Source organism: Plutella xylostella, chromosome 18, assembly GCF_932276165.1.
Source record: "Plutella xylostella chromosome 18, ilPluXylo3.1, whole genome shotgun sequence".
Classification (NCBI taxonomy): Eukaryota; Metazoa; Arthropoda; class Insecta; order Lepidoptera; family Plutellidae; genus Plutella; species Plutella xylostella.
The window spans coordinates 580537-606538 of record NC_063998.1 but is presented as its reverse complement, the minus strand read 5'-3'; the positions used below and the strand labels follow the sequence as shown (position 1 = coordinate 606538).

Sequence of the window (26002 nt, the reverse complement as noted above, 5' to 3'; positions counted from 1 at the left end):
ATTATGTATAGCACTTCGGGCAAGGAACATAAGTAAGTAACTACTTAAAGACTCCGAGTGATAAACGAACGATAGTCTCTCAAACAAAATAATGCATTCTCCAAAATAAATCTTCGCACTCCATGTAATGCACGCAGCATGCACAATGATGCACGAAGACGTGGACTCCATTGTAAAATGCGTTCGTTGGCGTTCGTTGGGCCGGTCTGTACGCGGCTTTAGGCCAGAACGTATAGAAAAGCGGCACCCACACCACACCCCACACCCTCGCACACCTTTCTTGCCAGGCCGTATCTTCTTCCGCTACGATATTTTTCAACTGGCAACATTTTTATAGTTGTCAAAAATTTGTCAAGGCGACGAAAATCGCTTTTCCCAAAACTTTGAAAAATGAATTTTATGTCGATAAAATGTGAAAATATGTGCAGAAAACTGCTTTCTTTTAAAAATGATGAATGAAGTGTGATGTTCTACAATGAGTTCTTCATCAGTAGTGCCATGCCGAGAGGTTTTTGATGAAAACAGCCAACCATCAGCCGAGGGTGTGTTTTTCATTCATAATTATGAATAATTCCCTTTATTCTTCAGCAGTTCCATTCAGATAGATCAATTACAAGTTATTCTTCCATATATTTACTATATCTGAAAATATTATAACACAATTAGGTCAAAAATATTTAATTTGTTCTTTGGTAATTTCTTAGTTACTATTTTTGCAAAAATAACTTTATCTGTCCTTAGTAAATATAATTTTTGCCGGGTTGGACTCTCAGTCATAAAACAAGTAGCAATATGAATAATTGAATCATTACATAAGATCATTTCCAATATTTTATAGGTGTTGGTTTTAATTTTAACAAATATCTACATAATTTATTAAACTTCCCCATTTATTCATTATTTATACTTATTGCAATTATTCATATTACTACTTGATTTAAGATTGAGAGTCTTTCACATAAAAAAGGCATCTTTAAACTATTTTAGATTAACACAGCACAGGCCTCTGTATCTCCAAACCCAAAGTAGAATAGAATAGGTAGATGCCAAAACATTTTTATAATAGGGCTTAAGTTCATTTTATTCAAATACCAAATGAAATGTTTATTGCATAAGAACTAAGACACATTTTGGGCACTGCAAGGCTGGTCCAAAGAATCATTCATTTTGTATTGTATAAGTTATAGTTCTTACACTTATAGCTTTGCCTTATACACATGACTGTATAAATTTGCAGAGATATCAGACTATGCGCAGCAGCTGGGCATAGACCTTGAGCATGAGAGCCACCTGCTGCCGCTCGCCCGTGATGGGCTCATGCAGGCCCTGCCTCCGCCGTGGAAAGCTTAGTAAGTTCACTTATACTTAATATTAGTGCCATCTCCTTAAGATATAGCAAAGTACGTCAATTTGGGGCTGATCAATTTTCTTATCCCAATTTGATTTTACTCTGTCTATGATGTATATTTTACCATATTATTACATACTCACATTTATTATACATTTATTTGGTCCCGGGTTCGATTCCCGGCTGGGGCACATATTTGTTTAAACACAGATATTTGTTCTCGGGTCTAGGATGTGCCCGTAAAATGGCAATAGGCCCGCCCCCTATTACATTGGGACTAACATAAAACATAAGACTCTGGCGAAAAGTGGGTGCAGCAATGCACCTCTGCCTACCCCGCAAGGGAGTACATTAGTACAAGGTGTGAGTGCGTGTGCGTGTGCCTACATTCTGAAAATTTTAGGAGTGAATATTTGAAGTTGTAAGTAGGTAGTTAATATCAGCAACTGGCCCTTGACCTAACCAACTTAACCAACCCTTAAGTTTTTACTAAATATCCCAGAAATTAAAGAATAACTTCTGTTTGAAATCATTTTTCCCACAGTTACACCTCTAATACAATTAGCTATAATTCTATTTATAACTGTTCTCTTTCCCAGTTACGACGAGAAGATCCAAGCCCACTACTACTACAACGAGGAGACGAAGTGCACTCAGTGGGAGCACCCGCTGGACCGCGTGTACCGCGAGCTCGTGCGGCGCTCCCGGGACGCTTCCGTGCAGGACGACACCTATGTGTCTGTGCAGGTCAGTTGTAGCTGTACAAGATACTACTACTACATGAGCGACACCTATGTGTCTGTGCAGGTCAGTTGTAGCTGTACAAGATACTATTACTACATGAGGGACGCTTCCGTACAGGACACCTATGTGTCTGTGCAGGTCAGTTGTAGCTGTACAAGATACTACTACTACATGAGGGACGCTTCCGTACAGGACACCTATGTGTCTGTGCAGGTCAGTTGTAGCTGTACAAGATACTACTACTACATGAGGGACGCTTCCGTACAGGACACCTATGTGTCTGTGCAGGTCAGTTGTAGCTGTACAAGATACTACTACTACATGAGGGACGCTTCCGTACAGGACACCTATGTGTCTGTGCAGGTCAGTTGTAGCTGTACAAGATACTACTACTACATGAGGGACGCTTCCGTACAGGACACCTATGTGTCTGTGCAGGTCAGTTGTAGCTGTACAAGATACTACTACTACATGAGGGACGCTTCCGTATAGGACACCTATGTGTCTGTGCAGGTCAGTTGTAGCTGTACAAGATACTACTACTACATGAGGGACGCTTCCGTACAGGACACCTATGTGTCTGTGCAGGTCAGTTGTAGCTGTACAAGATACTACTACTACATGAGCGACACCTATGTGTCTGTGCAGGTCAGTTGTAGCTGTACAAGATACTACTACTACATGAGGGACGCTTCCGTACAGGACACCTATGTGTCTGTGCAGGTCAGTTGTAGCTGTACAAGATACTACTACTACATGAGCGACACCTATGTGTCTTTGCAGGTCAGTTGTAGCTGTACAAGATACTACTACTACATGAGGGACACCTATGTGTCTGTGCAGGTCAGTTGTAGCTGTACAAGATACTACTACTACATGAGGGACGCTTCCGTACAGGACACCTATGTGTCTGTGCAGGTCAGTTGTAGCTGTACAAGACACTACTACAACGAGGAGACGAAGTGCACTCAGTGGGAGCACCCGCTGGACCGCGTGTACCGCGAGCTCGTGCGGCGCTCCCGGGACGCTTCCGTGCAGGACGACACCTATGTGTCTGTGCAGGTCAGTTGTAGCTGTACAAGATACTACTACTACATGAGGGACGCTTCCGTGCAGGACGACACCTATGTGTCTGTGCAGGTCAGTTGTAGCTGTACAAGATACTACTACTACATGAGGGACGCTTCCGTGCAGGACGACACCTATGTGTCTGTGCAGGTCAGTTGTAGCTGTACAAGATACTACTACTACATGAGGGACGCTTCCGTGCAGGACGACACCTATGTGTCTGTGCAGGTCAGTTGTAGCTATAATCATCATCATCTTTAGTCTATGTCAACCCATGTCCTAACATGACATAAATTTCAGTACAGTTTGTGACATGGCAGAGTGAATCTGGCTCTAGATTTTAAATAAATTCTTCAAATAAATTAGTTCATTTAAATTTAATTTCATTAACCTTTTAGAACTAACTAATTGGCCATGCTAACTTTTCGAACAAGAATGAAATGCTTAAAACCGTTTCGAGGAATATGCTTCCAGTACAATTTCTGGTCATCAGATTTTAAATTAGATCTCTATTTTTTTAATTATTCAATAAAAACTAATAACCTTCATTTGTCCTTTCTATGACGTCACATTAGGATCATAGAGTATAATATACATACTAGTGATGTAACGAATATTCGCATTCGCATTCGCATTCGCGAATATTCGCATATTTTTGGATATTCGCATTCGCAAAAAATTGTGCGAATGTTTTGCGAATGTCAGTATTAATTAGAAAATAACTAAGTATTTGAAAATAATGGTACGTTAACAAAATCAAAATCCATTCGACCAACCTTTTTATTACAAGTAACCTTCTTAATTAATTACCCGACTGCCGAAGGAGGAGGGTAATGTTTTTCGATTGTATGTATGTATGTATGTTTGTCTGTTTCTTTGTTCCCTCCTGTAGCCTAAACGGCTTGACAGATTTTGATGTATGAGGTATCGTTAGAAGCGTATGATGGCGTGATGGTTATAGGCTATGTGACGTTATATTAAAATGTACATAGCGCCCTCTAGAGGACATACCGTGATGATCGATAAAATAATATTTTTCCAACTATGCCGTGTGGGGTATCAAATGAAAGGGCTTGATTTGCACATTACAAAAATATGCATATTGTAGGTATTTAAATAAAAACATCAACATTATTGAAAAAAAATGTTTATGAACTAAAACCCGACTACTGACGTAAAATTTCATAAAATAAAAACAACTAAAAAGTTACAAATAAAAAAATATAATTAAAAACAAACAAAAAACCCGACTGCACGCTAAAAAGATGAAAACAAGTCCCAATGTTGCACCCAAGCAAAATGGTGAACCCTCAGCTGGTCCTCGCCTACGATACTTTCCATTAACATTGGGACTTGTTTTCATCTTTTTAGCGTGCAGTCGGGTTTTTTGTTTGTTTTAAATTATATTTTTTTATTAATGACATTTTATTTTATCATTTGGTATTATTTTTATAATGATAAATCTGTCGGATGAGTTTGTATCCGCTCGGCAAATATCGGAGCCAAATTGAGACTGAGCTCCGATACGCACTGAAATCGTGTTCAGTGTCACTGTCAGCCTTATTATTGTATTTTGTGAGAACCGTTACACACTCAGAAACCGTACCGCACAATGTGTCGTAACAGTTACGGGGCTAAATAAAGTGTCATCATCATCATCACGACCCATCACGTCCCCACTGCTGGGGCACGGGTCTCCTTCCAATGAAGGAAGGGGTTTAGGCCTAGTCCACTACGCTGTCCTAGTGCGGGTTGGTGGACCCCAACACAAGCAAGCTTGTGCTGAGAAAGTTGTCGGGTACCTAAGCGGGCAACCAGATGTTTTCAAGCTGCCCGAAGGCTTAACAACTGCTGCCGAAGCAGCAACCGGGACCCACGGCTTGACGTTCCGTCCGAAGCAAGAAAGTGTCCAGACAAAAAACCACTTGAAATCGGTCACCCATCCAATCACTGACCGTGCCATGTGTTGCTTAACCTCAGTGATCAGTTACGATCACTGAAGCAAGCTCGACTACGGACACTTCAAAAAGTGTAACTACTTTATTTTAAAAAAATTGCGTCTAGTATTGGCTAGTCTGATTCGGAATGCGCCTAGAACAGCAAACCATACAAATGGTGCCAAATTTGAACACCAACTGAATATTCGCATTCGCATTCGCATTCGCATTCGCGAATGTTCAAAAACACACATTCGTTACATCACTAATACATACTGATTAGGATATATGCACAGAATGCATTTGCCTACAAAACAAAAGTAAACGTCAAACGTCAATAAACGCAAACCTCATGTACTCTGTGAATCTCACAACCCGTGTCACCCGTGTACACAGAGTAGGTGCCCGTATGTTTATTTCTCTTTATTGATTTAATTTATTTATTTTCTACCTTGTTTTGAATCTCTACTACGAATAAATAATAACGAGTGGATACTACGATGACAACAAGAACAGAGATAGTATTTCTTCAGTGAGTATTATTGCTTCACAGATTATTATTTGCAGGTTAAGAGTTAGATGACAGATGACAATGACATTCTACCTCACTGACGTTAAGTGACACTTGCTTTTTTTGTGGCGCAGGCAAAGGCATCAATATTTTAGTACGTTCTGTGACGTCATACATCCATTCAGCCGGCCAAATTTTAAAATTATATTAAAAATAGTTGTAATGAATAAAAATCAAAAATAACGAAATTAGTTTCTTAAAATGGTCTATATTTTCAAAATAAATTAAAAAAAATACATATCATAAATTCGTAGCATGGCCAATTATGAACGGTAGTCATTCACTGATGGACATAGTATTCCAAAGACCATCTTAACAATCTGTACTCAGTCTTTCCCATCCAGTCATTACCGTCATCAGTATCTTCTGTCGAGCGGACCTGAGCGTATCCAAGTCCAATAATAATTACACTCCCACATCTATAAGCAATGACTCCTAACAACTCCCGTGATCTCCCCAGGAGCTGCTCACATCGGAGGAGAACACCAAGCACCTGTCTCGCGTGGAGACCCGCGACAGTGAGGAGGAGGCTCTCAGCACTGACAGCGAGGAGCCCGAGCCGAGGCGACGGGTACTAGCAGGTATCTGTAGCAGGCGCTGATAAATACATAAATACACTTGCAATGAAAAGTTCCACCTGCCATTGACGTTCATATGTCACTAGAACTTTTTCATTGCTGGTCAGTGAGTGTAGTATTAAAATGGTGACCATTGTATAAGTGGGATTGATTCAGCCCATCATTAGCCCGTAATATTGTTCAGTGCTGGTCATCATAGCTATGACCTATAAAAGTGGCCGTGGAAGGTAGCTACCAAGCTCCTTTCCCGCGTGGAGACCCGCGACAGTGAGGAGGAGGCTCTCAGCACTGACAGCGAGGAGCCCGAGCCGAGGCGACGGGTACTTGCAGGTACATATAGCAGGCGCTGATAAAGAAATAGATAGATAGAATATTCTTTATTTGTACACTCACACATAAAAGAAACTTACAAAACTTAAATACTAACAAATATGTACAAAAATGGCGGTCTTATCGCTTAAAGCGATTTTTTCAAGACAACCTGAGGGTGGAAGGATATTTTGATTAAAGAGGGGTCAAGTGTACTTTCACGTGAAATGAAAAGTTACACCTGCCGTTAATGTTCCATATGTCTCTAGAAACCTTTCATTGCTAGTGAGTCAGTGAGTGTAGTATTGAAATGGCGACCGTTGTATAAGTGGGATTAAATCAGCGCATCATTAGCCGTAATATTGTTCACTTCTGGTTATGTATCACAGGGCGCCATTAAGACCCCCCGCAGACTGCAGACTTTTAGTCGGCCGTTAGTTTGGTCGGGCTCTTAATCAGTATGGAGATGTATGGTAGTGCGCACATTCAACGATTATGTATCAGCCGATACTCCATACTGATGAAGAGCCCAACCAAACTGTAGGCCGTACTAGCCCTTCTGGACATCATAGCTATGACCTATAAAAGTGCCGTGGAAGATAGCCACCAAGCACCTGTCCCGCGTGGAGACCCGCGACAGTGAAGAAGAAGCTCTCAGCACTGACAGCGAGGAGCCCGAGCCCAGACGACGCGTACTTGCAGGTAGCTATAGCAGGCGCTGATAAAGAAATAATATGTTCCAGTTGCTGTTTCATGTCACTAGAACTTTATCATTGCTTATGAGTCCGTGAGTGTAGTATTGAAATGGCGACCGTCGTATAAGTGGGATTGATTCAGCGCATCATCAGCCCGTAATATTGTTGAATTCTGGACATCATAGCTATGACCTATAAAAGTGGCGTGGAAGGTAGCTACCAAGCACCTGTCCCGCGTGGAGACCCGAGACAGTGAGGAGGAAGCTCTCAGCACTGACAGCGAGGAGCCCGAGCCGAGGCGACGGGTACTTGCAGGTACCTATCTATCTATATCTATCATAGCGAGATGATTTTCCGCATTTAGCCCCTAAGGCCATTATGCGTGTTGCAGGTACAGTCAGCTGCATAAGTAGCTGTACACTTTTGTTCCTTGTCAAACTCACAAACTGCCGATTCAAACATTGACGGTTTGTTATGTAGTCAGTTTGACAAGGTACAAAAGTGTATAGTTACTTATGCAGCTGACCGTACCTATAACAGGCGCTGATAGAGAAATAGTATTGAAATTAGAAAATAGTTTTAGACGACCGAATGGCGTAGTGGTTAGTGACCCTGACTACTGAGCCGAAGGTCCCGGGTTCGATTCCCGGCTGGGGCAGATATTTGTTTAAAACACAAATATTTGTTCTCGGGTCTTGGGTGTTGATATTTATATTTGGTATCTATCTATCTATGTATTTGTGTAGATATATCAGCTGTCCGACACCCATAACACAGGTTCTGCCTAGCTTGGGGTCGGATGGCCGTGTGTGAGATGTCCCCACATATTTATTATTAAAAAAAAAAAAAAAAAAAAAAAAAAAAAAATGTATTATGCGACCGTTGTGTGGGATTGATTCAACGCATCATCAGCACGGAATATTATTAACCCTCTACTGCATGAATTATGAAGGGATTGAGATAAAAAATATTTTTTACTTGAATATCGTTTAATAAGGGATAATAACAACATTTTTTAGTAAAAAAAAAATTTAGCTACTTTATTTTAGAAAAAAAAATTTGGAGCCAGAATTGGCTTCGTATGCACTGGTACTTGGTATATCTATGCCATTTATGGCTTCCCATGCACTACATAGACAGATGTCAGTTTTTGTGAAAATATTTCATATAATTAATTTTCTATTTAGACATACCAAAACTATAAACTTTTCATAGTTGGATTGAAAAATGGTAAATTCTGCTTGTTTCTATCAAATTCAAACACAGGTAAAGCAGGTCCTAATCTCTACAGGTACAGTTTTACGTTTTTTTTGGGATGGTCCAGGAGATTTGTGTCTACCTGTAAGAGTGTCTGTTCTGCTAGCATTTGATGACATTGAGGAGTTTCCCTTGCCAGACATTCTGGGATATGGTAGCTGGACTACTGCAGAAGGCAAATAAATATTATCACAATTCCTGAATTGCTTTATTACAGCTCTTTTTTCGGATCAGCAATTTATCAGTGACAAATTATTATTAAATCAGAACATATATATATTTTTAAATAATACAAGTAAATTTAGTTAATTAGTAAATTTTAAAAGTCGGAAAATAAGTCATTAGTGACATTACGTAAGGAATCATCATCAGGTATTGTATTTTTTAGGTATAAAAAAGCGAAGTACTTGTTCTGGAAAGATAAGATAAAAATCTAGTAAGTATGTACGAGTGCATAGGAAGCCATTTCTGGCATAAATATTATAGCCTGAATGCATAGGAAGCCAGAAATGGCTTTCTCAGATAATTGAGAAAATAATATATATATATAAGTAATAGTAATTAATTAATTGACAAGTTCCAGAAAATATAAGATATGCACAAAAGGAAAACATTTTTTTTACTACCAACAACGTACTATTTATATTTTTTGCAGAATTTCAAAGTTTCAGAAAAATCACATTCACAGAAAGCAAGCATTGCACCTGGGATAAGGTGCGATTGTATTTGCAGATGACACATACCATGGACAAAAAAAATATGTTTATATAAACAAAGAAGTGACTAAAAGCATAGCGATATCATTTTTTGAATATTTTTTTTAGTTGGGGTAGAATAAAATATTAAAGTCCAAGAGCCATTTATGGCTTCGTATGAAGTAAAGGGTTAATTCCACCTGATTGACATAATTACTTCTGTATATTGTGCAATAAATTTAGAAATAAATAAATATAGTTCACTGCTGGACATCGTAGTTACGACCTGTCAAAGTATTAAACAGGCGGAAGGTAGCAATTCGTTACTGAGGACGACGCGACACCTGTCTAAAATCCATGTTCGAATATTTTGAAGAGCGTAATAAAGAATACTTTGATATTATTCCGCTTATTACAGTCAAGGTAAATTATGTGAGAATCTTAAATTTTATACCAAATTTCCTGTTATTTCTCTGAATTTTCTTATTTTATCTCCCCAGGTCGTCCACCACTAGCGCCTCTATCTCGAACAGTGGACAAAAAGCTATCCGACACTCGAATATCACCCTTACGTCGTAGCGTGGACAGTTCATTCAAGGCCGGCACTAGTCGAGAGAAAGTCCAGGTGTTAGAACGGCCTAAGTTCTTCAAACAACAGTCCGAGATCATAGACCTGAAGTTGTTGAATCATGTGCTGAATAGCCCTGAGGAAGAGAGTTTCAATCTGTTTGGAAAGGGGGAGAGGGTGCTACAAATGGGACTACCTTTGTCTGGTTTGTACAATTTATAGTTTTTTTTGTAATATATATTAATATTTTAATTGAATTATATTATTATATTTAATTTATTTACTTATTTTCGTCCATTACTTATGTTTGAGTACCCGTTACACTTATGTAAGTTATAGACCTCTACTCTTCTGATAATAGACAATGCCTCTGCGATTCCTTCAGTGTATCTCCAAAACTCGCTCTACTACCAAAATCATATCTTTTACTTTACATGACATAGTTAATTATGTTTAATTCATGATAACAACATTTACCATATTTCTTTATTGTTCTAACAAAATAACATCAACATTCCAGGTAAAGGCAGCCTATTCCTAAAAGGCAAGAAGCCCGACCTGCCCAGCCCCGACACAGACAAGAGCCTGCCCCTAGACTCGGCTAAGAGCGACCCTCCCAAGGGGATATTGAGAGAGAAGATCGATGTGTACCACCGGAGAGTGGAGAGCCTGTCGCTCGGTCGACGGCGGCAGACTATCAGCTTTGAAGAGGATAGGAAGAGTGTTAGGTGAGATAATTATTTTGATTTATTTTTACTTATTCATTTATTTACAATGATGCGGAATAAGGAATAAGGATAAAAGTTGTATTTAAATAAAATGAACTGCTATGTTAATGGATTGAATCCTTATGGAGGTGTAAGTACCTGATTTTATGGATAAAATACACAAGTTAACGTTAGACAGTAAAAAAATAAAACCTGTTTTATATGGCGAAAAACCTCGATGGTGATAAAATCGTTCGTCAAATCACTTGCTTGCAAGTTTGCCACTGACTGTATAAGATATTTTGCGATTGACACCAACCTGATTCTAGATGTCTTATCAATTACTTTCCTCTACGTCAACAAACAGTAAACCCTTATTATATCCCCTTCCAGATTCAAACTAGAGCACACAACAGTGGAGCCAACCATCAGCCCCGGCTCCAACAGTTCCTCCGACCACAACGACAACCAAAGCTCAATCATAAGCGCCACACCCACCAACCTTTCTTACCCACCACACTCCAACCTTTCGTCCAACACTACAACCAACATCCCTGCTTCAAGCCATCCGTCCAATGTCCCAACTAGTGTGCCAATGATTTCGTCCAAAGGGCCAATAGTGTTGGCTCCGATAGTGTCTCGGCCGCCGCTGCCACCAAGACCTCAGGGCTCGGTGGAAGTGTTGAGTCCGAGGGAAGCAGTGAAGAGTGTGCCTGGAGACAGTTTGGGTGAGTTTGGTTTGATGTAACTATAGTTGCACTTTTAAGCCTGCGCGAACCAGAATTTGACTTGCAACACGAGTTTAGTCATTTCCACGCGTTATTTTTCATTATGCCGAAATAAAAACTCGTTTGTTCCATTTCTGCGGCAAAAATATCGCGCTCAAGTGTTAAACCCTGCATCTGGGAGTAAATACGAGGTTAACACTGAGCTTTTCTTTAGGAATGAAAGAAAAAACTTGAAATATGCCTGCATTACAAAGTAAATATCATCAGCTGCGGAAAATTGAGAAGGTTTTAACTTAAAATTCATCATCACTCATAGCATTTTAGACGCAAGAAAACAATTTACAGGCAAATCACACCTACTTTCACAAGTGATGTCACGAATATTTGTTTTAATTCCAGAAGGTTCAACCAACACGTCCCCGCGTCGCCGCGTCGTGCGCCCCCCAGCAGCCGACTACATTAAGCAGGACCTCTTCCAGAAGAACTTCCACAAGATAGCGGATCTACTGAGACCTGGGGATGTCGACCTGGGGAGGGGAGGGGAGGGAGAAGAGATAGGGGAGAAAGAGGCTAGACCAAGGTTAGTTAGTGTGAAAGAGATAGAAGCTGTTTAAAGATAATTAAAAGATTATAGAACTTCCACATAATAGCCGACCTGCTGAGACTGAAGAGATAGGAGAGAAGGAGCCGAGGCCACGGTAAGTTAGTGTGATACAGATAGAAGCTGTTAGAAAGAAGAACTTCGACGACCGAATGGCGTAGTGGTTAGTGACCCTGACTACTGAGCCGAAGGTCCCGGGTTCGATTCCCGGCTGGGGCAGATATTTGTTTAAACACAGATATTTGTTCTCAGGTCTTGGGTGTTGATATTTATATTTAGTATCTATCTATCTATGTATTTGTGTAGATATATCAGCTGTCCGACACCCATAACACAGGTTCTGCCTAGCTTGGGGTCGGATGGCCGTGTGTGAGATGTCCCCACATATTTATTTTATATATTTATTTTAAATGATCGCCGACCTGCTGCGTCCGGGTGACGCTTTTTTTGACGATGCGAACCGCAAGCGAATGGATTCTTTGCCTAATTAATCATGTGTTTTATTCATTTCAGATCCCCAATGATACCGCAAGTAAACAAGATATCTATCAACCTGATGGAAAGCATCGAATCCGAAACTTCAATCGATTCTCCCGATAGAGAATTTGCCAATTTAGACCTTAACGACATGGATGACTCAAAGGATCTATTGCCTGATAAACCTAACGAAACCAAAGATAAAGTTAGCCCGAAAGAATCTCAAGAGAAAGAAAACTCAGAAATCAATTCACTCACGCACTCGTCTAGTCAAATAAAATCGCCAAAGCCAGTAGAAATACCGCAAATCAATGTGCCGAAATTCGACTTTCATGTCAAGCCACTACTAAGGTCTTCAGAATCAGAAGACTCAAAGAAAACCACACCGAGAGACGAATCTAGAAATAACTCCAGATCTGAAAGCCTAGACCACAAAAACATTGAACCAAAAGTTTTCAGTCCTACCATTAAAATATCACCTAACCCTAGCATAACTTCAGAAATTCGTTCACCAAAATTCGATGCCATAGAAAGACCTCCTTGGTCCACATTCAAACCCGGTTTAAACAAAGCTGTCGTGTCACCACAAATCAAAACTTCAGACTCTAATACTAACATAAACAAAGGGTTATCTAGTCCTAGGTTAGACGGAGTGATCATATCACAAGGGAAAAACCTGAATCGAGGCACAGACAACGTAGTAGTAATGTACCAATTTGAGAAAGCGCAAGAAGAAAATAGCTTCTCAAAACCGTTGAAGTCACCGGCAGATGTAATAGAACGTAATAAGTTAGATGAGAGACGAAGACTGGATCTAGTTTTGCAGAAAGAGTTAGAAGAGATAAGAGTAGAGAACGCTATTAGGGAGAGAAAGAGTCGGGCGGAGTTGCTCGAAGAGATGAGAGAGAATGAGGAGAGGTTTAGAGAGGAGAAGAGAATGAGACTGATGGAGCAAGCTGAGAGACATAGAAGAGAACTTGAAGAGGTATGTGGACTACTACTACTACTACTACTACTACTACTATGTACTATTTTATACCCCTTCAAGCATTTTGCTGAGTTAGAAGAAATTTTGGTACCAACAAAATGCTATTGATTTTGTGTTTGTTAGTTCCCGATTTGGGTTGTTGAGTTGCTTAGATTTTTACCGATTTGGGTTGATGAGTTGCTTAGATTAATATAAAATAGAGTGTCAATAGAATTTCTACAGTTTTAACATAATTTGCCTACCCCGGAAGGCATTAAAAACTTCTCTCTGCCTTCACTATCAGCCTACCAAATCTAATTAAATTGGATCTGCAACTAACATAAAATTATTCCGCAGGCCTTAACCGAAGGGGAACAAAAACACCAACAAATTTTACGCCAAGCCGAGTTAGAGAGAGAAGAGAGACGCAAGAGAGAGATAGAGAGAGCGGAGAGAGAACTGCAACAGAAGATGACAGAGTTGAGAGATGAACACGCGAGGACGCTGCTTGAGCAACAGAGAGAGTTGGAGCTGGGTAAGGGAATACTTTTACAGTGTGGAACTATGACAAAGATATAGACAGAGACATCTATTCAGGATTATTGACGGAAAAGTGTGTTTTTTGATCTTTGAAATCATATCATAAACAGATACAGATTTGGCCTTGGCATGAAATAGGCTACTTTATGTGCTATATTTATATTTTATAGTGTCTTCTTACCATGTTGCTGACAAGCATTCGAGTTGGACTATAGGTATTTTTCAACGTGATGAACGGAAAAGCAAGTCAGATTAGCCTTGCTGACCAGGGTATACCGGAAGCTGAAATGTTGCATTCAAAAACCTAATTACATAAACTCTCTTCCATTGTCGATGCTTTACTTATCCTATAACATATGTAACAACTTAATATAACTCATAATTGTATTACCGTTTATATTCAAACCCCAACAGACAACGAACGCGCCCTATCCGACCTCCACAACCAGTTACAAGCGTTCTTCCAACAAGAGAAGTCCCGGCTAGCGGAGAGCCATCGCGCCGCCGTACAGAGACTCCGACAACAACAGGAGAACACTCTCACCGAGTTGCGACACGACTACAGGGCTGAGGTCAGTTGTCAGTTCTCCTCACAATCATTTAGACTTACTCTCTTCCATCCAAAGGTTGTCTGGTAGAGATTGCTATAAGCAATAAGGCCGCCTCTTTGTATTGTTTTATTTTTAAGTTTTGTTTTTTTTTGTAATTTTTGTTCTTGGTGCAAATAAAGTGTTTTGTATTGTATGGTATTGTATTGTATGTATAGTACTAGAGCCTCGCTGCAACAAGAGAAGTCCCGTACAGAGACTCCGACAACAACAGGACAACACGAGTACAGACACGACTACAGGGCTGAGGTCAGTTGTATGTATAGTACTAGAGCCTCGCTGCAACAAGAGAAGTCCCGTACAGAGACTCCGACAACAACAGGACAACACGAGTACAGACACGACTACAGGGCTGAGGTCAGTTGTATGTATAGTACTAGAGCCTCGCTGCAACAAGAGAAGTCCCGTACAGAGACTCCGACAACAACAGGACAACACGAGTACAGACACGACTACAGGGCTGAGGTCAGTTGTATGTATAGTACTAGAGCCTCGCTGCAACAAGAGAAGTCCCGTACAGAGACTCCGACAACAACAGGACAACACGAGTACCTACAGACACGACTACAGGGCTGAGGTCAGTTGTATGTAGAAAGAGTCTTATGACCAGTGGCGGCTGCACCTTAAGTGCGCCCGTGCAACGCACTACCATTTAAAAACCTTCTAAATATGTACCTACCTTCTTCCTATACCATACTAGGTACGTGTCAAAAAACACTTCACAAAAAATACCAATATAACAACCGTAATACCTACCCTAAACAGAAATTACATAAATCTGATTATCGTTACGAGTTAAATTAAATCGAGCTGGCCTATTTGATTTCTACTGCGAAAGAATTAGATCTTATTTTTGCTTGAACAAAAAAGGCCTCGTGCGCTCGGATTGTCGCACGGAGCGAGCTCCTACATGTAGTATGAAACAGGATGGAAATCGCCCGGCGCGTGAGACGGAAGATGCTCAGTACAAACTGTATGCAGTTCTAGGATAAATTCGTGCGCCGCACGCGACCGGAAATTGCCGAAATAATACGAATGACGCCACGGGACTCGGGAGGCGCGGGCGGCGGCCTTGACCGGTGGCGTGACCTACGAACGATGCACTTGTCATGTCATGTGATTGTCAGTTTCACCTTTCGCGCGCGAATACGTAATTAATTTGTTACTCTAATTATTTATTAACTAAGAAAGTAGTAAAGATTTCGTGAGTGTGTATGTGTGTGTGTGAGTGAAAATGAGTGCAAAATACAATATTGACCCCATAAAAAGCAATGGGTCATTTCAAAATAGACTGGACATTAAATCTGGGCCGCCTCGGCCTTTTCTCATCTTAAAACAGGAGTGCAAAACAACAAATAAAACTTATAAGTGTATTTTCAAAAGTGAAATGTACAATATAAAGAAATGGTTATGTGGATGTGAGAGATAAATGCTTTATTTTGCTTTCCGTGTGTTGTTTTCGTTTCGGTGGAGAAGCAATTTCGCGTCAAAAAAGGAACGCAGAATTGATTTAAAATATAAATAAGGTAAAATATACTTATATTTTTTTAGGTCTAATTGTAATAATCTATTTTTCTTCCAAAATTTACTTCACCCATAAAGTGCACCACCGGGTATCTGAGGCACCAGCCGCCACTGCTTATGACTTAGGATATAATACAGCGGCCGCTACATGGGGTTTAATGCCCGTTTAACCACAGTATGGTGAAACATGATATAGTGAAGTTTATCTAAGTCGATAACGAACCCGTGTAGCGGCAGCAGGGCTCATAATTCACTTATGGGTGTGTCCATATTTCATGAGGCCGTTATTAAAACGCTATGATTGGTAAGACAAAAGTTATTCAGTTACCCTTTGAGTCACCCACTTTCGGCTTACACTTTTTTTACACTGTATTGTTACAATTTTAGCGTAGATATCTGTTCCTCAGTTAGAGTGCCACTTTCGTGTCACTAGGAGTGTCAAACGTTCCCATTTCCATATAGCTTATAAATAAGTTTATGGACCTTATTTCCCATATACCTAACACTTATATTCTCTATCTCGTCCGCAGGTGGACCGCCTCAGAGCGCAACACGCGTGTCACCTGGAAGAAGTTCGAAGACGCCGCGACCCCTCGCTGGAGCACAAGTACTCCACACTCAAGCAGAAGTACACCAGGCTGAAACATGATGTCAAGGTACTACGATTAATAACCCTCGGGTCTTCGGGGTCTCTCCGGGAAGTCATAATAAAGTAACCTAGGTCGTCTACTGGCTTTTTGGCGTGAGCTTAGGTGGCTTAGCTAGTCACCCCATAGGTATTTAACGCATAATGGCGCACCTTAGAGGCTCAATGCGGAAAATCAGCTCGCCATGATAGATGGATAGATGACGTCAAGTTAGATTCATCATCAGATATACTTATCTCAGCTTTTGCAACATCCAGGTTTTCTGCTCCAATTTAGTCGGGAGCTAGGCTATAAATATTGTTATACAGTGTGAAACATGACACTAGAACGGAAAATAGTTATGTTGTTGTGCGGAATATATTAATAAATCCCAAAGCGGGGATTTATTACTATGTTCAGCTAAACAGTTTTTACTATGGTGATTATTGGCTGATATTATAGTAGCCTAACTCTAAACCTATAAACGTTTGTGGTTTCAGTCATCGATCGAGCGTCGCAACAAACGTCGAGAACTGAGTCTGGCCACCGGCTCCGAGACAGACAAGTCTTCACACAAGGCCAACACCTCGCTCGACAGGTAACGTATAAAACATGAAAATTAACATGTTTTTGTAAAACAACGACGACTCCGACGTAACGTACAGTCAGCTGTATAAGTAGCTATACACATTTGAACCTTGTCAAACTGACGAACCGTCAATGCTTCTGGATATGCGGTTTGTTTGATTGACATATGATACGACGTAAAATTTTCCAATTAGTTGCCTTAGTTGAGGCTCGCACTTATATTTTATGTATAGTCATGTATCACACTTTCCGCCTTGTGTATTGCTGCATACTGGTGGATGATAATCTTTCATGAAAAACCTTTCCCTAAGAGCGATACAAAACAATCTCCTCGGCCTTCCTCACCCAGCCTCTTATTGCATGCTTGTTAGTAGCTATCTACACATTTATTGAGACTCATCAGTTATCATCGCTAACATTCCAGATGCAAAGAGCTAAACGCACAACCGGTGAGCTCGCCTACCCAGGTGACCGGCAGTGCGCCCGCACACAATGACAACTCCGCAGCCTCCGACCCGAGGGCTAATAATAATCCACCGGTAAGTGTTCTTGGACTCGTATGACTTATCATGATCATGATAGAAAGATTTATTACTAGTCGAAACATTGTTTAATTGTGTACGCATTGTGTAGGATAATTGTGGGCTGTCCTATATAATACATATACTCGATATAATTCGTTTTTTATTTGTGTGGAATTATACTCGTATTATGTACTTCAATAACAGTAATAAACTCTAAAAACTATATAAAGCAGGGTCCATTTTTACGCTACGCAACGGAAATCTGATACAGCGAAATGATACAAATGTGGACCCAGCTTAACCCTCCTTATATACCAAACTAATACCACCTCTATTCCCTCCACACAGAGTGTAATATCCCCCGAGTCGTCCAACACGGAGGGCCGGCGGCGCGCCACGGTGGTGTTCAAGGAGCCCCCGCGAAGAAGCCGGGAGAGAGAGAAGGAGAGAGAGAAGCAGAGAGAGAAAGAGAGAGAGAAGGAGAATACTAATAGTATTGGTGAGTTTTGCTTCATCATAAGCACGCACGTAAAGCTAAAGATCGCATCCGGTGGCGTGCTTTGGGAGAGGCCTACGTCCAGCAGTGGACTGCTATAGGCTGATGATGATGATAATAAGCACGTAATGAGGAAGCAAACCAAGTGAAACTTTGGCAGCACTATCGAGTGGGCTTTTCAGGTTCTGACCAATTACATTATTGGCGAGAAAAAATGGCGACTGAACCAACCAATTAGAACTGGGGAATCGGGTTTACTCGACAGTGGCGACATCTGGAATTAGCTTTGCGTTTTCCTCCCCATTGTTCTTTTCTGGACATAGGCCATAGGATAGTGAGTTAGTTCACTCTGTGGTAGAATAGAATAGTAAAATAACACAGTTTTCTCCGTTCAGAAGGTAGCTCAGAAGAAGATATACTTAGTAGGTACTTCAAAATGAAATTAGTCTCCAGTAAAGATAATAAAGTTAACCTTTTTGTTTCAGTGACGACTGACTTCCAAGACTCCTCTGACGCGACTACGGCCGATGAGAAACCAAGAGATACCGCTAATGGTAAGTCATCACTACGACATAATATTTCACTACCACTCATTGCATTACACAAATAACAGACATGTGAAATGAAATGCACAGCCTTAAATAGCTATAACAACAGTATTTCCCACCAACACGGGTCTAAAAAGACTAACCCTGACCCCTATATGTTGCAGATTAGCGGTATCACCCGGTGCTATTACAGTATAGTGTAAAATAAGTTAAGTGCTCAGTTGTATATAAGTACACGTCTTTGATAGACAATACGAACTAGATGGAGTGTCAGTGCAAAAGAAACGTTACGACAAATAACATCTAATTTTCCAAGGTAAGCTCCTATTTTGAATGAGTTTGTTTAGAAGATTTGTGACCTTATTAATCGGTATAATAGTTTCATTAGATTGAACTGAAAACTTTTATCTCGGTTTGACTGTAAACAAAATGAGAACAGCTCTGTTTTTAACCCCTGACAGAAAAAGAGGGTTTTTGTAGGTAAGTTTAACGTGTGGTAGCTCGCAAACGGCTGAAATGATTTTTGTTTTTTTTGGGATGTAGCTAAGAAAACTCGGGGTGACATGTAATGTTGTATTCTTAGCCATATTTATTAAAACCGATATTTATTTGTTATTTAGTATTAAATTTCGGGAGGTTTTAACACTGACTAGCTTACCGCATATGACACTACATCTAGCCCGTATTGTTCATCAAAGATACCCCTTACACAGTGTGGGACTGCCAGTGTGTTTGTCCGTAGGGCCGGGGCGCAGGCGTTGCTTCACGCGCCTCAAGTCCGCGTCCACGTCTCGCCTCAATTACTCGCCCAAGTAAGTTAGATGTCTTAGTTGTGGGCGGTAGGTGGCGCTACGAGACATAAAAAAGTAAATAGATTAATAAAATATTTCACAAGTAATGACTGAAAAAAGTGGACAGAATCTTAGAATACAATGTTATTTTTACCGAGAATTTTGTGCATGAGATTCGTCACAAGACATACAAAGTGATGCTAATGGCACCCTATACCGGTTCTTTTAAACCTTCAACAGTTTTAATTTCCATTCTTATCTAAAGGTCCGATTTATATTTGTTTCTTTTCAAGAATGTTGTAGTAAATTAACAATAATTTGTCTCATGGCGCCATCTACATGTAAAAATAGTAACTGCACTACATAATCCAAAACTTTACGTCAGTTTGCCACAAATGCAAAATATACCACTGATTACTAGATTACTGTATATCCTTCTTATAAATAATACATAGTAAATTTAGAAACTATAAATATATTTTGCAGCGACGTAAATAGTCTTTAAACACCATAGAAGTAAAATTAAGATCGCATGAATTAGTCAGCTAAAACAACACTAGTTTTTGTGGCAGAACACTTATAGCATGGTGCGAACAGGAGATAACTATGCAGCAGCAGTAGACTTATGTTGCCTGAAGACGAAGTTTTCAGCACGCGGGATTACCTGGCACGCGTTCATACAAGTATTCATTGTAACGCGTGGAATATGCACGCGACACGCGAGAAAATGGCGTGCCATCCCGCGTGCGTGATGAAATCCGCATGCTATTAACAACAGCCTTAGCCCCTAAAAGCCCTCTCAACTTCAGATGTAACACGGGCGAGTTTACTAAATTATCTTCACAAATACTCAATCAAAACCCATCTTCGTCACCTCACTAACAAAGTCTCATCTCCTTAGACGCAGCGACGGCTGGTCGAGTCCACTAGAGGCGCTGCGGCAACAACTCCGCAAACTGGATGATTTGGACGATCAGTTCCCGGACTTAGGCAGCCAGCCGCCGTATAGCTTGAGATACCCGTTTGGGGAGTTTGGTAAGTAGACTATATACAATACTCTTTATTGGCACCAAGAAACTAATTAGCGCTAACTGGTACATACTTTGCCGAACCACCGCTGGTAAACGCGTGCTAAACAATAAGCACTTACCTATAAATTACCAGTTTCTTTTCTGTATACCGTATACAGTATACGGCCTAAATGCGCAGATTGGTTTTCTTTCATCACATGATACGACTTGTAACTCATTTCTACTATTCGGAGACCGAATACAGAGTGTTATGATGCTTCTAAGAAGAGGCCTATTTTTTGTATATTTGGCCGATTTTTGGCTGATATAATAAGGTCCAGTCCACTAGAAGCGTTGCGCCAACAACTCCGCAAACTGGATGATTTGGACGACCAATTCCCGGATTTAGGCAGCCAGCCGCCGCCGTATAGCCTGAGATACCCTTTTGGGGAGTTTGGTAAGTAAACAATATACAATACACTTTATTGGTTCCACGAAACTAATAAGCGCTAACTTTTCCCCGCTGATAAGCAAAAGCGCGTGTCAAAGCCAGGCGGCTAATACATTTATCGACATTAGCTTAAAGTCCCCTTCTGCTACTCAGCGTAAGTCTAAGAAACATGTTATAAGAAAGATGAACCACTTTAGATTGTGTACGAGCAACGTACATTTCTCAACTATGTCGCACCGTCATCATTTACTTACACACGCAACATTTTAGTTATTATTAGATTCAGTAATTTAACAGCAATCCGGGTGGTTTTCTTTATCACTCTTTGTTCGAGCACCGCGTCATCATAATAATCATTCATTCAACTATTTACTTCATTCAATTTGTATCTCATTGTAACTTTCATTCATTTGTATAACTTCACTCAAAACCCTTCAAAATTCGCTCTCTTACCTTTTGGATAGACAGAACACATGTATCCGAAATATTGTAACGCGGCTCTTACTGTGAACCAGAATACACCATCATAAAAATATAGTCCACTCTCTCATTTACTGGAACCCCAGGACTCCCTCGATAGGACACTAGGAATACTAGGATACCACATCAGCAGGACACTGGGCCCCGAACACTCTTTAAAGTCCATCAACCCCACATACCAATTACTGCCCCTAAATTTTTTTGGTCCTTCGAGCCGGATCATTCACTTGTACATATATAATTTCCCGCTTCCAGACGGCATAGCCGCAGCGGACGTGGCGGAGATCGAGTTCGTTCGTCACCGCGCGCTCATAGAAAGGGAGGGCATGAGGCGCTGCCGGTCCGCGCTGCGCCGCCGCCGCCGCCTGCTGAGAGACACGGTAATATAATTTAAATAGATAATAAGTTTAGTTTGAACAGATACAAAAAAACACTAATAGAATTATTATTATAAAAAACTAACTTTCAGCAAAAGGTGCCATACTCAGCATGTGCTGCCGTAAACAGAAGCATTTTTCGCGCCGCGTCGCCGCCGCCTGATGGGTGGCGCGGTACACATACACGCGCACACACACTAGTTTTTTATAACTTATAATTTATATACATTATATTCAGATATGATGATATGATATACTTACAAATGTGGTGTTATTTTGTCTATGTAATAGGGTTTGTTCTAGTCGATAGCTTTGTTTGTTCTCGAATATGCCGTCCTGCTGTCTAACTGCCCTCAAACTAGTAATGAAGATTCATCTTCTGGATCCAACATCTGTTTATTGGAAGTCATTATAGTGGATTCGATTTTGATTTCATTATTTTAATCGTTTTATCCTAACTTGTTCCCCCGATTTTTCTATGAAAATAGATATTTACATATCTATTTTGCTTCACACAGAATCTTTCGCCGTCCTGCTATCTAACTGCCATCAAACTAGTAATGAAGATTCATCTTCTGGATCCAGGCATTTGTTTTTATTTTTATTGGACTTTATATGATGGATTAGATTTGGTTCATTGTTACTCGTTTTGTTTGAATTTCATCCACCGCCCCCGAATCTTCTATGAAATATACATTATCTATTTTGCTTCACACATAATGTTCTAGCCATAACCCTCATTCCCCCCAGGAATCCCGCGACACGGCGGAGCTGGAGATCGCCCTACACCGCGCCCGAGCGCTACTCGGCGAGCGCTCGCTGCGGCTGCGGCACATCGAGCGAGCGCTGCGAGCGCTGCCCGGGGCTGAGCCCGCACAGGTCCCTGTATAGATAGTTTGACGGCCGAATGGCGTAGTGGTTCATCATCAGCCAATAATCATCCACTGCTGGACATAGGCCTCTCCCAAGGAGCGCCACAACACTCGGTCCTCGGCCTTCCTCATCCAACCACTACCCGCCACCCGCCTAAGGTCGTCAGTCCAGCGGGCAGGAGGGCGTCCCACGCTGCGTTTGCCTGTTCGTGGTCTCCACTCGAGAACTCGTCTACCCCAACGGTTATCGGTTCTTCGGCAGATATGACCAGCCCACTGCCACTTCAGCTTGCATATTTTGACAGCTATGTCGGTAACCTTAGTCCTTTGACGGATAACCTCATTTCTGATACGATCCATCAGAGAAACCCCAAGCATAGCTCTCTCCATAGCACGCTGAGCGACTTTAAATCGGTGGACCAGTCCTACCGTCAGTGTCCACGTCTCTGCACCATACGTCATCACTGGCAGGACGCACTGGTTGAAGACTTTTGTCTTCAGGCTCTGAGGAATGGCCGAGGAGAATATGTGACGAAGTTTCCCGAATGCAGCCCAACCCAGTTGGATGCGCCTTGCAGCCTCCTTGTCGAAGTTGCTTCTGCCTAGACATATTCTTGCACAACTTCGAGTGTTGCCTCACCAACGGCGACCGGCTCCGGTTTGATGTAAGCATTGTACATGACTTTCGTCTTGTCCAAGTTCATTCTGAGGCCTACACGTCGGGAAGCAGCATTTAGGCCACTTAGCATCCAGCTGAGTTCCTGCAGAGATTCTGCCATAATAACGATGTCGTCCGCGAAGCGGAGGTGTGACATGTACTCGCCATTTATACATATGCCATGTCCTTTCCAGTCCAACGTCTTAAAGACATCTTCCAATGCATTGGTGAACAGTTTCGGAGATATTACATCCCCCTGTCTCACTCCACGTTGCAGTTGGATAGGTCTTGTCTTGTGGTCCTGTACTTGGACAGTCATAGTAGCGGCATTGTACAGACATCTCAACACCTCGATATAGCGCCAATCGATTTGGCATCGCTGCAAGGATTCCAAAACTGCCCAGGTCTCGATGGAATCGAAGGCTTTTTCATAGTCCACAAAGGCTAGACACAGAGGCTGATTATACTCTTCGGTCTTCTGTATAATCTGCCTTACTGTGTGGATGTGGTCTATTGTACTAAAGCCTTTTCGAAACCCAGCCTGCTCTGGGGGCTGTAACTCGTCTAACTTTTGGGCAAGACGGTTCGTGATAACCCTTGAGAACAGCTTGTATACATGGCTTAAAAGCGAGATCGGTCTATAGTTCTTCAGAAGGGTTTTGTCACCCTTCTTAAAGAACAATACCACGACGCTCTCAGACCATGCCTCCGGTGTAATGCCATTGTGAAGAACCGAATTGAAGAGCCTCTGGAGCTGTTCGAGGATTGCAATACCTCCAGCTTTCAGAAGCTCTGTAGTAATTCCGTCTTCACCCGGAGCCTTGTTGTTTTTAAGCTGCTCAAGGGCTATCCTAATCTCGCCTATGTCGACGTCAGGGATGTCGTCAGTGTAGTGGCGTATTAGTGGCGCTCTGGAATCGGTGAGCTGCGCCACACACTTCTGCGCGTGTGAAGCATAAAGTTGTCCGTAAAAACCTTCGATTTCGGCAAGAACCTCCGGCTTAGAGGCAACGATATTACCATCTGCAGTCCTCAACTTCGTCAAGTGGCTTCTCCCAAGTTGCTGAACGAAGACTTTTGACCCCCGATTTTGCTCAATTGCTGCTTCTATGGCGCGTGTGTTGGAGCGACGGAGATCTCTTCGTATCAGCTTCTTTATACGCTTGTTGAGCACCCGTAGTTCTGACGAAGTGTCACCTGCCGACGGAAATTCGCGTCTCTGCCTCATAAGCTCGAGTGTCTCGCTTGAAAGTTTAGACTCCTTGCTTTTGCTTCTCACGCTAAAATGTCTGTGGCCCACCTCACGAAGAGCCTTCACTATTTGGATTGTATCCGCGTCAATATCCGTAGTGGTTTCCAGCGATTCGAATCGGATCTGTAGTTCTCTCTGGAAGCTGGTGTTGCCAGCTCTAATTTGGTGCAGTGTGGGACGAAGGGTCGACTTCACCAGACGTCTCCTCTCCAGCTTGAAGTTAATATTCAGAGTACCTCGGAGAAGTCGGTGATCACTCCCAGTTTTAAACCTATTGATCACTGAGACATCTCTGAATATGTGGCGCTTGTCAGTCATAATGAAGTCGATTTCGTTTTTCGTCCTACCATCGGGGCTTGCCCATGTCCACTTCCTCTGGGACTGTTTCTCAAAGAAAGAATTCATCAAGTACAGCCCCTCCCTTTCGAGGAAGTCAACAAGCATTTGCCCTCTCTGGTTTCTGCTACCAAAGCTCCTACCCTCGATTCGTCGCATTCTTGTACTCCCACTTTGGCGTTGAAGTCCCCCATCACAACGGTGTATTGGGTCTTAGCAGTACACTTGATAGCTCTAGAGATATCTTCGTATACTGCTTCGACTTCTGTGTCAGAGTATGCCGAGGTTGGTGCATATACCTGTACGACCTTCAAGAAATACCTCTCGGTTAGTTTTAGTACTAGGTACGCTACCCGATTCGACACACTGCTGATCTCCACTACGTTGTTGACAAGGGTCTTGTTGACGAGGAATCCTACGCCACCTTGGGACAGTTGGTCGCCCTCGCGATGGTAGAGCATGTGGCCGGACTCCAGGGTCATCGTGTCCTCGCCCTCTCTACGGACTTCTGATAGCCCTAAGATGTCCCATTTTATTTTGCTAAGCTCTACCTCGAGTTCTACCATCTTCTCGTCCTCTCTCAGTGTCCGTGCGTTGTATGTCGCCAGTTGTAGTCGTTGATGGCAGCCATTCGTAACCCGGGGATTCTTCGCACCCCCTGCCCTACCGTTACGAGTACCTAGACCGCTGCCGTAGTCAGGAATAGTAGGGCTGCCGGGAACTGGGGGCCGGGGCTTTGGGTGTGACTCCATGGAGGATTTTGCCATAATCACCACGCTTGGCAATGCGGGTTGGTGATCGCAGGGCTACACTTTTCGTACCGGTGACGCTGCTGCCCATCGCCGGCCTATGGGATTTAGTGTAGTTGTTTTTGGATGGTTATACCGCCATCATCCGGTCGCCAGAGCCTCGTCTGTTATTTAGCAGGGTGCACCACGGGCAGGTGAGGTTGGCAATTGATTCATTCGGATGTTTAGAACCCTTACACCAGCGTAGTGGTTAGTGGCTCTGATTGCTATGCCGAAGGTCCCGGGTTCGATTCCCGGCTGGGGCAGATATTTGTTTAAACAC

The 26002-nt window shown here is 41.9% G+C and overlaps 1 protein-coding gene across 1 annotated transcript in view; it reads left to right on the top strand.

Annotated features, from left to right (window-relative positions):
* Nucleotides 1-349: 349 nt before the first annotated feature.
* Nucleotides 350-26002, top strand: part of LOC105380892 — a 28421-nt gene continuing 2768 nt past the window's right edge. The window contains exons 1-23 of the mRNA XM_048627475.1: nt 350-542; nt 1238-1349; nt 1948-2095; nt 6129-6249; nt 7144-7257; nt 7452-7565; nt 9703-9975; nt 10291-10498; nt 10871-11205; nt 11605-11785; nt 12320-13268; nt 13608-13785; nt 14205-14362; nt 16453-16578; nt 17049-17146; nt 17561-17675; nt 17770-17783; nt 17957-18159; nt 18642-18710; nt 19447-19516; nt 20397-20530; nt 21692-21816; nt 22564-22692. Coding sequence (XP_048483432.1) covers nt 476-542; nt 1238-1349; nt 1948-2095; nt 6129-6249; nt 7144-7257; nt 7452-7565; nt 9703-9975; nt 10291-10498; nt 10871-11205; nt 11605-11785; nt 12320-13268; nt 13608-13785; nt 14205-14362; nt 16453-16578; nt 17049-17146; nt 17561-17675; nt 17770-17783; nt 17957-18159; nt 18642-18710; nt 19447-19516; nt 20397-20530; nt 21692-21816; nt 22564-22692 — 4041 coding nt within the window. The 5' untranslated portion in view covers nt 350-475. The remainder of the gene's footprint in view (nt 543-1237; nt 1350-1947; nt 2096-6128; nt 6250-7143; nt 7258-7451; nt 7566-9702; nt 9976-10290; nt 10499-10870; nt 11206-11604; nt 11786-12319; nt 13269-13607; nt 13786-14204; nt 14363-16452; nt 16579-17048; nt 17147-17560; nt 17676-17769; nt 17784-17956; nt 18160-18641; nt 18711-19446; nt 19517-20396; nt 20531-21691; nt 21817-22563; nt 22693-26002) is intronic.